At 37.2% G+C, this 11,463-nt stretch overlaps 3 protein-coding genes across 6 annotated transcripts; 1 reads left to right on the top strand and 2 right to left on the bottom strand.

Moving 5' to 3' along the window:
• Nucleotides 1–210: 210 nt before the first annotated feature.
• On the top strand, nt 211–2,589 carry ICL (isocitrate lyase). Its single transcript, XM_022285105.2, has 3 exons — nt 211–369; nt 562–2,164; nt 2,259–2,589. The coding sequence occupies exons 1-3, from the start codon at nt 340–342 to the stop codon at nt 2,354–2,356; spliced, it is 1,731 nt and encodes a 576-aa protein (XP_022140797.2). The 5' UTR covers nt 211–339; the 3' UTR covers nt 2,357–2,589.
• LOC111011371 (syntaxin-132) lies at nt 2,575–5,975 on the bottom strand. 3 transcript variants are annotated; one of them, XM_088120643.1, is made up of 13 exons: nt 5,888–5,975; nt 4,900–5,013; nt 4,704–4,760; nt 4,574–4,622; nt 4,210–4,298; nt 4,026–4,099; nt 3,895–3,937; nt 3,759–3,819; nt 3,564–3,589; nt 3,396–3,473; nt 3,144–3,224; nt 3,006–3,071; nt 2,575–2,834 (listed from the first exon to the last, which is right to left on the bottom strand). In XM_088120643.1, exons 2-13 carry the CDS (start codon nt 4,951–4,953, stop codon nt 2,697–2,699), a joined length of 816 nt encoding a protein of 271 aa, XP_087976769.1. In that variant the 5' UTR covers nt 4,954–5,013; nt 5,888–5,975; the 3' UTR covers nt 2,575–2,696. The 3 variants fall into 3 exon arrangements, with proteins under 3 accessions (XP_087976769.1, XP_087976770.1, XP_022140795.1); XM_088120644.1 differs by lacking the exon at nt 5,888–5,975 and adding an exon at nt 5,780–5,887; XM_022285103.2 differs by lacking the exon at nt 5,888–5,975 and adding an exon at nt 5,652–5,880.
• Nucleotides 5,976–6,834: 859 nt separating this feature from the next.
• On the bottom strand, nt 6,835–10,459 carry LOC111011201 (syntaxin-132). Of its 2 annotated transcripts, none has more exons than XM_022284889.2 (13): nt 9,998–10,308; nt 9,301–9,414; nt 9,101–9,157; nt 8,964–9,012; nt 8,664–8,752; nt 8,476–8,549; nt 8,344–8,386; nt 8,208–8,268; nt 8,023–8,048; nt 7,853–7,930; nt 7,640–7,720; nt 7,496–7,561; nt 6,835–7,223 (listed from the first exon to the last, which is right to left on the bottom strand). In XM_022284889.2, the coding sequence occupies exons 1-13, from the start codon at nt 10,013–10,015 to the stop codon at nt 7,062–7,064; spliced, it is 918 nt and encodes a 305-aa protein (XP_022140581.1). In that variant the 5' UTR covers nt 10,016–10,308; the 3' UTR covers nt 6,835–7,061. The 2 variants fall into 2 exon arrangements, with proteins under 2 accessions (XP_022140581.1, XP_022140582.1); XM_022284890.2 differs by lacking the exon at nt 9,998–10,308 and adding an exon at nt 10,316–10,459 and having other exon boundaries at nt 6,836–7,223.
• Between the last annotated feature and the right edge of the window lie 1,004 nt (nt 10,460–11,463).

The following is an 11,463-nucleotide window of genomic DNA, read 5'->3' as shown; positions in this document are numbered from 1 at the left end:
CACTTCACAACGGACAAGTTTTCATCAACCTCTGAAGATAACAATGGAGAAAAAAGAAAGAAAATCAAAATTCAAGCCAAAACGCATTTTTCTTCGTAACATAACGGAACGGATAAAAATACTGCACCTGAACTTTCTTGGATTTGTAGCTTTCTTTTTTTCTTTATCTAAAAACCATAATTAATTTACTTTTCACTGATCCCAAAAGGGACGCGATCGGTTCCCCTTTTTGGCCTCTTCCCTTATAAATACAAGCCCTTACAGGAAGCTTTTGCATGAGCTTCTCTTCGTTGTAATTGACAGGAAAGAACAGAGAGAAGCAGAAACACAGTTTCGGCCATGGCTGCCTCCTTCTCCGTGCCTTCAATGGTATCCTAACTTTTGCCCTGGAATTTAATTTGGTGGGATGATGTTGGAATTTCAATTCAAATCCCAATTAACCGAACTGTTTGATCGAAATTTGAATGCATTTTAATTTCTCATTCATACATGCAATCTGATTACCATTCAATTCATGGCAGCACAATGTAGCTACTAATAATCGAGATTTTGGATGTACAGATAATGGAAGAAGAAGGAAGATTCGAAGCGGAAGTTGCAGAGGTGGAGGCATGGTGGAACTCAGAGAGGTTCAAGCTGACGCGGCGGCCGTACAAGGCCAGAGACGTGGTCTCGTTACGAGGCAGCCTAGGACAGAGCTACGCCTCAAACGAATTGGCCAAAAAGCTATGGCGGACGCTCAAAACCCACCAAGCCAACGGCACGGCCTCCAGAACATTCGGCGCCCTCGACCCGGTCCAAGTCACCATGATGGCTAAGCATTTGGACACCATCTACGTCTCCGGCTGGCAGTGCTCCTCCACCCACACCTCCACCAACGAGCCAGGCCCGGACCTCGCCGATTACCCATACGACACCGTTCCCAACAAGGTCGAGCATCTGTTCTTCGCGCAGCAGTACCACGACAGGAAGCAGAGGGAGGCCAGGATGAGTATGAGCAGAGAGGAAAGAGCCAGAACCCCTTATGTTGACTATCTCAAACCCATCATCGCCGACGGCGACACCGGCTTCGGCGGCACCACCGCCACGGTTAAGCTCTGCAAGCTATTCGTGGAGCGCGGTGCGGCCGGGGTCCACATTGAGGATCAGTCCTCTGTGACCAAAAAGTGCGGTCATATGGCCGGGAAAGTGCTCGTGGCGATCAGCGAGCACATCAACCGGCTCGTGGCGGCTCGATTGCAGTTCGATGTAATGGGGGTTGAGACGGTTCTCGTGGCTCGAACCGACGCCGTCGCGGCCACTTTGATCCAGACGAATGTTGACAGCAGAGACCACCAGTTCATTTTGGGCGCGACAAACCCGAATGTCAGAGGGAAGAGCTTGGCAGGTGTTCTGGCCGAAGCCATGGCGGCCGGGAAAACAGGGGCCGAGCTTCAGGCGCTTGAAGATCAATGGATTTCAATGGCGCAACTGAAGACATTCTCCGAATGCGTCACGGACGCAATCATGAATACGAACGCCACCGAGAATGAAAAGAGGAGGAAATTGGACGAGTGGATGAACCATTCGAGTTACGAGAAATGTATCTCGAACGAACAGGGTCGGGAAATCGCGGAGAAATTAGGGCTGAAGAACCTATTCTGGGACTGGGATTTGCCGAGAACAAGAGAGGGGTTTTACAGGTTCAAAGGGTCGGTAATGGCGGCCATTGTTCGTGGGTGGGCTTTCGCCCCACACGCGGACCTAATATGGATGGAAACGTCGAGCCCGGACTTGGTAGAGTGCACGACATTCGCGAAAGGGGTGAAATCGATGCACCCAGAAATGATGCTGGCTTACAATCTGTCGCCATCGTTCAACTGGGACGCATCGGGAATGAGCGACAAGCAGATGGAGGAGTTCATCCCGAGAATAGCGAGGCTGGGATTCTGCTGGCAGTTCATAACGCTGGCGGGGTTCCATGCGGACGCGCTGGTGGTGGACACGTTCGCCAGAGACTACGCGAGAAGGGGAATGCTGGCTTACGTGGAGAGAATCCAGAGGGAAGAGAGAAGCAATGGAGTGGACACGCTGGCCCATCAGAAATGGTCCGGCGCCAACTACTACGACCGCTATTTGAAGACGGTTCAAGGGGGCATTTCGTCCACCGCCGCCATGGGAAAAGGCAAGCCAATCCAATCCAAACCAAACGAATTAGTATTATGATTTTATGAATTATCCAACTAACTTAACGAATTAGTATTGGTTTTGGGTTGCAGGAGTGACGGAGGAGCAGTTCAAGGAGTCGTGGACGAGGCAGGGAGCAGGGGACTTGGGAGAAGAAGGGACCGTGGTGGTGGCCAAGTCAAGGATGTGATTCTGAGCTTTGGTTGGATTGGAGAAGGGGAACACAATAATATGGCGTTGCATATTTTATTTCGTTGGTTGTTTGGGTCAACCCGTTTTTGGTGTCCAATAACCAAACTTTATTTATTTTCTACGTTTGTTGGTTAATGTGCTTCAATTTTAGTTACCAGCATTATGTATTGTCTTGTCGTCGTATTCATATTTTATTATCTGTTCAGTGAAGGCATCTTTTAAGGTTGGAAATCTAATCTTGAAGAACTATAGCAAAGAGGTCTTGCTTTTCTCGGAAGGCAAACTTCAAAAACTATAGAAAGAAAAACGGCGAAACTGAGTTCACTTTCTGGTACCATTTACTTCCATGGCTTCAAAACTGAGAGGACGATTATGATTGCTATAACCAGGAGTAGAATGATGGTAATCATAATGCGATTTCTTGATTTCCTCTGTAAGCTCTTTGCCGTCAGGAGTGTATCTGTTCCCGTCGTCACCTATGTCAAAAGAAGTTGCAGCAGTTTCAAAACAACTTCCTACTTGATCAAGTCAACTATGAAAAAACTAGGACCAATCAAAATAATTATAAGGACACCCTCCACCATGTAAACTGTTGTGCCACATTGACCAAATAGAGGTTCAAGTTCTGAGAAAATTTAGGCAGCAACCTGATTTTCTATGTTATCCAAAATTCTAGCTTGGTCCTTCACTAAAACTGCAACGTCAAGGTAAATCTGACCAAGAAAAGAGAAACGTATCAGACTACTGAGACTCCTGTATTGTTCTTCCACAGAAAATATGCATACCTGATGCAATTCCGGGAGCCTTTTCACAATTTCCTTAAGTGCGGTGTATCGTTCTTGCATATCTTCCATGGAATTGATGAGCTGCGTCAGTGTACAGAGAATTAGGACTCGTCATAGTTAATCAATCAAGTAGCAATAATGTCAAAGAAACAGAAAGAATTCAGGCACTTTTTTGTAAAGTTTGAAGCTATGTACTTTTTGATGTAAAATAAATCTAACTGAAACTGTATTAACAAGTTTGATCACATGTACCTGTCCTTGTCCCATTTGTTCAAATGTATTGTGGAATATTTGCTCACTGTTTCCAGTTCCTATAAGGTGATCAGTCATCTAATGTGGTCATTAAAATTCTGGTCAGAAACAACAAAATCTTGGTGTCTTCTTAAATTTCGTGTTTAAAACTTGGAAAGTTAAGCTTACCATCTCATCTGGTATGGTACCCGTAACTGCTCGATAAAGTTACATGTAATGACAAAGTTCGTAACAGAAAATTAGTCAGTCTCAGCCATCAAAATTGGGGAAGGAAGTAAAAGGATTAACCACGAACATTTCAGCACACAATCAATCATAACCAGCAAATTTGACAATCTAGTTAGTTACTGAAGCATTTTGAACCTGAAATCCTTCGTCTTTCCACAACTTCACGATACTCATCTTGAATTCTTTCACAAAGGTTCTGAAACACGATACGAGGATAAGAAGAGAAGGTAAACAACTATATCAAATAATAACAAGGAGAGATTCAAAATACCTGAAATTCTATCATGAGTTCCTCCAACTTTTTTGTCAAGGCGCTACCATTCAAAACATAAACTCTACCATAAGGAACAGTATCATTCCAAAAGAATCATTCAAGATTAAAAACATTTATTGGCAGCTAACTTTGTCATGTTCATTCTTGCTCTGTCAATGGCGCTTCCCTTCTGACATCCAGGAAAATACCTATGGAGTATGTTCTGAAGAGGAGAAAATTCATTAACATGCAACTGCTCTTTAAATTGAAGTGAACCTCCTACAAAAAGAATTGAATAAAAATTGGAAAATCTTGGAGCAAGTCCAGTATTACATCTATAGTTGTAGCTTCCAGCTTCCCTTTGACATTACGTGCAATCTTACCCACATCATCGATATCCTTTTCCATCAGCTTCTTGATAGCTGAAATGATAAGAACCCTTAGAGACAACAGATCATCTAATTTGGTACTAAGATTCATATAAATGCTCAAGTAAGAAAAAACATTCACAATTGATGAAATTATCTTATTATGGAGCCTTGTGGAATGTGAAACCTCTGCATAAGTGGTTTGTATAGGCTACATGCTTAGTTGGTTGGTCAAAGCTTAACCAAACTCGTAGATAAGTACTTCAAAAAATAAATTCCAATACGTTTTTCTTTGTGCCACTCGATGTAAGATAAGGAGAAACATTTACCTTTTATCTCCAAGGCCTTTGTAAGAGACTTTGATTCCTCGTTAGCATCCTTTAATAAACTTTGGAGTCATTCTGCAGAACTCGTTTCATCCAAATCCAGAGATATACGAAATGAAGTGACTGTACATACCTTCAGTTTAATAAGAAGCCCGGAGAGCTTATCCAGTTGTATCTCAGTCTCTTGTATCTGAATTCAAAGAAGAGAGGAAAAATTAGGTAAGAAAAATGAAAACTAGAAGGATGACTATAGAAGAGCAAAACTAAATCCCATAAGTGTACAGGGAGAGGAGTAACAAAAATCAAATGACATTACCCAATGAGTTCACCTGCTCATTCCAAACCTCCATTCCCAAGTCGGAATTTCTCTGCAGAACTTGCATTCCCTTCTTGAGACCAATTTCCTTGGAAGCCTGACCTTTGGCATCGCTGACGAACGGTTCCTTGGATTAAGAACATGACAACACACCAAAAAAGATCATTGATTAGCTGATTAGTCAAGCAAGTCTTACTATTAGAAGAGAAAATGAATTCACAAGAACTAGTAACAATATCTCGAGGCCTCTAGTACTAAGGCTTTCTGTAATTATGGTATCTCTCAAATTTTTGCCCAACTAGGAGTTCTTTTGGTAACCCCTTGGCTTCTGGGGATACCTCATCTCCCTTCAAGTTAAGTTTCTTACAAAAAGGGAAAAAAAAGGATTTTAGAAATGGTCATCCTTACTTCCGTTTCTTAAAAAGTTGCAATGATGGTATAAAAATGAGTGAAGATGAATATGAAGTCTTTGTTAAATGATCACCCTTGGAACTTGCTAACTGCCAAGTACAGCAACGAATTTGAAACCATTCAATTCTATGAAATAAAGGAAATGAAACCATGCTCTGGTTACAAGTTTATTTAAAATTTTCAGAAACAGAAGATTAAAAACTTCCTTGCTTAAGCACTCTATTCATTTTTCAACATTAACCTCAATAAGAGGCATCTTTGACTCAAAGGGAGACGAGAACTCCAAGAGTTTCAAAATCAGCTCTTTCCAGTCCCAAAAATTACAGGAAATACACAAATGAAAGAACAAGTTACCGTGAACAACTCGTTCATGTCGATCAAAATCATAGCTCCACAAAGAGGAAAACAAGAGGGAAACGGAGAGCGGAGATTAAAGAATACAATGAAATTACAAAAGGGAAATCGAGGAAGAACGGGTTTACAATGTTTTACGTTTATACTGTGTTGACCAGACTAGGCCAGGCCGTAGAAGGAAGAGGAAAACCCGAAGCAAAAAGCAAAGCAGTTACTGCATTACAATACATTTATACCTTTCTGAGTGTTATAATGAACTCTCTTCGTTTTTCTTCTGCAATTTTTTTCAGGGTTGTCCGTTTGCTATTTCAACCTAAGATTTTATTCTTCATCTTCATTTTTTTTTGTTTTCTTTTAAATATATATTTTTCTTTTCTAGTACAACAGTTCATCTTTATTTTTTCCTTTTCCTCTTCAATTAAGTTATTTTTAGTATAATATTACAAATAGGTTTACAAAAATATAAATACTAAAATAAAATAAATGAAGCTTTTTTTTTCCTTTTGCCTTTTTCCTTTTCTACCGTTGCTTCTTGAGTTTAACATAGAAGTAGTAAAATATAATAACAATCTTCTTCTTAAATAACATTTTTTTTAGTCCAATGAGACTAATTGAGCTAGCTAAGTTATATTTTTTTAAAGTAATTTTTAACATAATCCATATCTCTTATATTTGGCATAACTCGTGAGAAGTGTTAAATTATTTATTATTTATTATTTTTTTCCCGTTAAATTATTAAACTACAACAAATTAAAATAATAACCCAAATATAAATAGAAAACTAAAATAATTACCCGCCCTTTGTAGAAATGATTCTAACTTTCTTTTTTTTTTCTGATTTCAATTTTACATTCTAAAATGAAACCAATTTGAGACAATGTCATAATAATTATCTCAAAGTAAGGTAGAAAGATTAATTTGTTTAAAATATTAATTTGAGATTTGAATTTTTCCACGTTCAATTACCTTTGTGAAAAGAAAAAGGAGTTGCGGGTCGATGGACAAAACGAGTTTAATAATTAAGGCTTTGTTCAACAAACTACTTATTATTTTAGTAATACTGATAATTTCTCAATTATTTTATAGTTTATGAAATTTTAGTAAAATACAAAGAACGAAAACCGAGTTTAATAATTAAGGTTTTGTTCAACAAACTACTTATTATTTTAGTAATACTGATAATTTCTCAATTATTTTATAGTTTATGAAATTTTAGTAAAATACAAAGAACGAAAACCAATTTTTGTTTCTGAAATAAAATAAGCTACCAAATCACATTCTGGCTTTGCTTCTATGAATTCAGAAAACAAAATATATATATCTATAGAATTAAAATTTGTAAGGTGAAGGAGCTGAAGATCTCTACTAGCAGTGAAACTGAGTTCACTTTTCTAGTGCCATTGCCACCATTTACTTCTTCCACGGCTTCAAAACTGAGAGGACGATTATGATTGCAATAACCAGGAGCAGAATGATGGAAATCATCATGCATTTTCTTGATTTCCTTTGCAAGCTCTTTGCTGTCTGGAGTGCATCAGTCCCTGACCGAACATGGTCGACTGCGTTCGTCACCTACGTCAAAAGGAGTTGCAGCAGTTTCAAAACAACTTCCAACTTAATCAACTATGAAAAGGCTAGAACTATCAAAACTATTATACAACAGCAATTCAATTATGAATAGAAGAACAATCATCCATTTCTTAGGCAACTTCAGCAGTTCCTCTACATTTCGAGATGAAGTCGTGGATGAGATCCAACTGACATCGAGTACTGAACGATGAACACTCATTTCTGGGATAAGGGAATCTCTATCCATACCAGGACTAGTTAGAAGTAGGACCAACCTGATTTTCAATGTTATCCAAAATTTCAGCTTGGGACTCCACTAAAACTGCCATGTCAAGGTATATCTGGCCAAGAAAAACAGAAACACACATCAAACTACTGGGAATAATCCTACCTTATTCTTCCACAGAAAATAAACAAACCTGATGCAATTCCGAGAGCCTTTTCTCAATTTCTTTAACTGCGTCGTGTCGCTCTTGAATTTCTTCCACAGCACTGATGACCTGCGTCGATGTCATCAATTGAGTAGGAATCATGCCAATGAAACAGAAAAGATGGAGGTACTATATTGTTGAGTTTGAAGCTATAGTTTCTGATGCAAGATAAATCTAACTGAAACTGTATTTATGCTCTACCTGTCCTCGTCCCATTTGTTCAAACGCGTTCTGAAATATTTGCTCACTGTTTCCAGTTTCTATCAGGTGATCAATCATCTAATATAGTCATTAAAATTCTGGTTACTTGAAAGTTCAGGAGTTTAGGTTTGTTTTTAAATTTCAAGTTTAGACTTGAAAGTTCAGCATACCGTCTCGTCTGGTTTGGTACCCGTAACTGCTCGATAAAGTTACACCATGACAAAGTTCATAACAGAAAATTAGTCAGCCTCAGCATCAAAAGTGAGGAAGTAAAAGGATAACCATGACATTTATGCACACAATGAATCAAAACCAGAAATTTTGACAATGTAAGTAGTCACTGAAGCATTTGAACCTGTAATCACTCGTCTTTCCACAACTTCGCGATACTCATCTTGAATTCTTTGACGAAGGGTCTGAAAAACAGTACAGGATTAGAGGAGAAGGTAAACAATCATGTCAAACTAATAACAAGGAGAAATTAAAAATACCTGAAATTCTATCATCAGATCCTTGAACTTTTTTGTCAAGGCACTGCCATTCAAAAAGTAATTCTACTATGAGGAACATTATTACCAATCCAAAACAAGCATTTAAGATTAAAATGTTTATTGGCAGCCAACTTTGTCACGTTCATTCTTGCTCTGTCGATAGCTGTTCCCTTCTCGCATCCCGGCTTCTGCCTATTTGTTAAGTTCTGGAGAGAAGAAAAGTGCATCAATATGCAACTGCTCTTCAAATAATTGTGAGAACTCCAACAACAAAGAAGCAAAAACAAATCTGGAAAATCTTGGAGCAAGTCCAGCATTACATCTTTATTTATAACTTCCAGCTTCCCTTTGACATTACGCGCGATTTTTCCCACTTCATCGACATCCCTTTCCATCCGCTTCTTGATAGCTGAAATGACAAGAAAACTTGTGTAATTTGGTACTAAGATTGAAACAAATTCTTAAGAAGTACGAATAAGGCGCAGTCACGATTGACGAAATTATTTTATCATGGAGCTTTGTGAAATGTGGTCCAAAGTTGTAGATAAGCAATTCGAAAAAAAAAATTCCATTCATTTTTTCCTTGAGCTACTCGACAGAAGATGAGGAGAAACATTTACCTTTCATCTCTGATGCTTTTGTAACAGACTTTGATTCCTCGTTGGCATCCTTTATAAAAGTTTGTGGTCGTTCCTCAGAATTCAGTTCATCTAGATTCAGAGATTTACGAATCAAACTCGAAGTTACTCATACATACCTTTAGTTTAATAAGAAGCCCAGAGAGCTTATCTACTTGTATCTCAATATCTTGTACCTGAATTCAAAGAAGAGCAGAAAAAGTAGGCAAGGGAAATGAAAACTAGAAGGATGACTATAAAACAACATAGCTAAATCCCACAAGTGTACAAAGGAGGAGAAGAGTAAAGAAGATAAAATAAAATTACTCCATGATTGCACCTGCTTATTGAAAGCCTCCGTTCCCATGTCAGAATTTCCCTGCAGAACTCGTGTTCCCTTTTCGAGATCAATTTCTTTGGAAGCCTGATCTTTGACATTGCTAACGAACGAGTCCTAAATTAAGAACATGATAACATATCATAAAAGATCTTTGATCAGCTGATTAATCAAGTTAGTTCTCCTAATAGGAAGAGGACGGTAATATAGAAGATGTAATAACAATATTTCTGAATTCAAATTGGATTTTAGAAACAGTCATTCTACATCTCTGAATTACAACTATTAAAACTGAATATTATGGTATACAAACGAATGAGAATGAATAAGAAATCTCTGTTAAAAGGTCATCGTGGAATTTGGTGACTTCCAAGGACAGCAACCAACTTGAAGCCAATCAATTCTTTTGAAATGCAAAAAGAGCAGGAACAAAACTCAACAACGCAGTTCCATTGGCTGCCTAAAACCAGTTATAATATTTCCCATATCAAGTTAAAAGAAGAAGTGGGAACCCTCTCAAAAGGCTCAAATTCAGAAACTAACCAGACAGCCAAAACCACAGCTATTAAAAAAATAATAATAAAAGCAGACAACAAACACCCAAAAGCTCTCACAGAAACACAGAGCCCAAAGTTTCAACATCCACTCTAATCAAACCCAAAAAAACTACAGATAACCCACAAAGCATAGAACAAATTACCGTGAGCAAATCGTTCATCTCGAACAAAGTCACAGCCCCACAGAAAAACAAAAAGAAAAAAGACAGCAGAATCGAGAGGGGAGTGTGTAGTATAGAATTACAAAGTGGAAGCAGATAATGGGTGAACCAGGAAAGGAAAGGGGCAGGAAAATTGAGGAAGAATTGCTTTTTGGGTTAAAAAATTTATAATGTTTTACGTTTGTTTTGTACAATGTTGGGCAAGCCAGGCCGGCCGGCCGTGGGAGGGAGAGGGAGACCCATAGATGACAAGAAACGGACATAGCATATAGCACAACGCAAAGGCGGTTACAAACTTACAGTACAATAAAATACAATCCATTTATACGTTTGTGAGTATTTTATGAACTCTCTTCGTTTTTCTTCTGCAACTTTTCTTTAAAGCTTCTTTCGAGGTTTTCGAGCTGCCCTTTAAGCCGGGAATTGGGAAACAGAAGCTTCGAGGTTTGTCATCTTTTTGTACCTTTCTGCTTCGAGGTTTTTTTTTATTTAATCTTAAATTTCTTTTGCATTATGTTACTTTTTTTTTTTCCTTAGCTTCTTAGTTATGATAAAATTATAGGTTAGGTTTAAATCATTTTTTGTCATTTGCTTTATATATGTTTTTCTTTCTATTTTGTTCAATTTACTGGTATTTTGTTTAATTTACCTTCTAAATATATTTTTTAATTTTTTACTTTTAGTTTGTGTCTATTTCACTCCAAGTAATTTTATTTTAAAATGTCAATTTGAATCTCTATATTTTAAAAGAATTATTGTTTACTTTGTCATTTTTTTACAGAATTATGATTCATTCCACAATCAAAACCTCGTAATAGAAAATTATTGTAATACTTTAATAAATTTTTAAAAGTAAAGTACTAGTACTGAAATGATAACTTTTTAAAAGTTTTAAAAATTCGAAAAAAATAGACAAAATCAAGTATAGTAATTAAATATAATTTAACTTATTATTTAAATCATATTTTAGTCTTTAAAAGTTTTTTACTTTTTTTTTAAATGTGGGCTTCTGGGTCAGCTTGCATAAATCTCTTATAAAAAATTATCTTGATTCTACAACATTTTGTGTCGGAAAACAAATAAAAATTACTAATTTTTAAAGTAGGTGGTGCCGAAAAACACAAAGTTTCTGACTTTTTCTATTATGATATTTATGAACCAAGTATCTCTCTTATCTATCTTACCTCTTGGATTTTTATTATAACAAATAATTTAGGATCCGTTTGATGACTATTTCATTTTTTCTTTTTGGTTTTTGATTTTTAGTTTTTGAAAAATATTTGACAACCAATTCAATTTTCTGTTTTTTGTTTTTCAAAAACCATTTTCAAATTCTATGTAAATTTAAAAACAAAAAAAAAATGTTTTCAAAAACAGGTTTTTATTTTTCAAAATCTCATTTCTTCTCCTTAACACTCAACATTTTTTTTCATATTTATCTTTAAAAA

This window comes from Momordica charantia (assembly GCF_013281855.1).
Source record: "Momordica charantia cultivar OHB3-1 chromosome 2 unlocalized genomic scaffold, Mcharantia_2.0 BLBB01000002.1, whole genome shotgun sequence".
Classification (NCBI taxonomy): domain Eukaryota; kingdom Viridiplantae; phylum Streptophyta; class Magnoliopsida; order Cucurbitales; family Cucurbitaceae; genus Momordica; species Momordica charantia.
This window is presented reverse-complemented; position numbering and strand designations above follow the sequence as displayed.

What these genes read in the sequence shown, in the direction of transcription:
- ICL (XM_022285105.2), top strand. Translation starts at nt 340, where the DNA reads ATGGCTGCCTCCTTCTCCGTGCCTTCAATG. An exon ending in CCTTCTCCGTGCCTTCAATG is followed by an intron (nt 370 to 561) that starts GTATCCTAACTT and finishes TTGGATGTACAG; the next exon opens with ATAATGGAAGAAGAAGGAAG. An exon ending in CACCGCCGCCATGGGAAAAG is followed by an intron (nt 2,165 to 2,258) that starts GCAAGCCAATCC and finishes TTTGGGTTGCAG; the next exon opens with GAGTGACGGAGGAGCAGTTC.
- LOC111011371 (XM_022285103.2), bottom strand. Translation starts at nt 5,684, where the DNA reads ATGATTTTGATCGACATGAACGAGTTGTTCACG. An exon ending in GGAAAGACGAAGGATTTCAG is followed by an intron (nt 3,590 to 3,758) that starts GTTCAAAATGCT and finishes TTTATCGAGCAG; the next exon opens with TTACGGGTACCATACCAGAT. An exon ending in GTACCATACCAGATGAGATG is followed by an intron (nt 3,474 to 3,563) that starts GTAAGCTTAACT and finishes TGACCACATTAG; the next exon opens with ATGACTGATCACCTTATAGG.
- LOC111011201 (XM_022284889.2), bottom strand. An exon ending in ATCTGATGATAGAATTTCAG is followed by an intron (nt 8,269 to 8,343) that starts GTATTTTTAATT and finishes ACTGTTTTTCAG; the next exon opens with ACCCTTCGTCAAAGAATTCA. An exon ending in AACAAATGGGACGAGGACAG is followed by an intron (nt 7,721 to 7,852) that starts GTAGAGCATAAA and finishes ACATCGACGCAG; the next exon opens with GTCATCAGTGCTGTGGAAGA.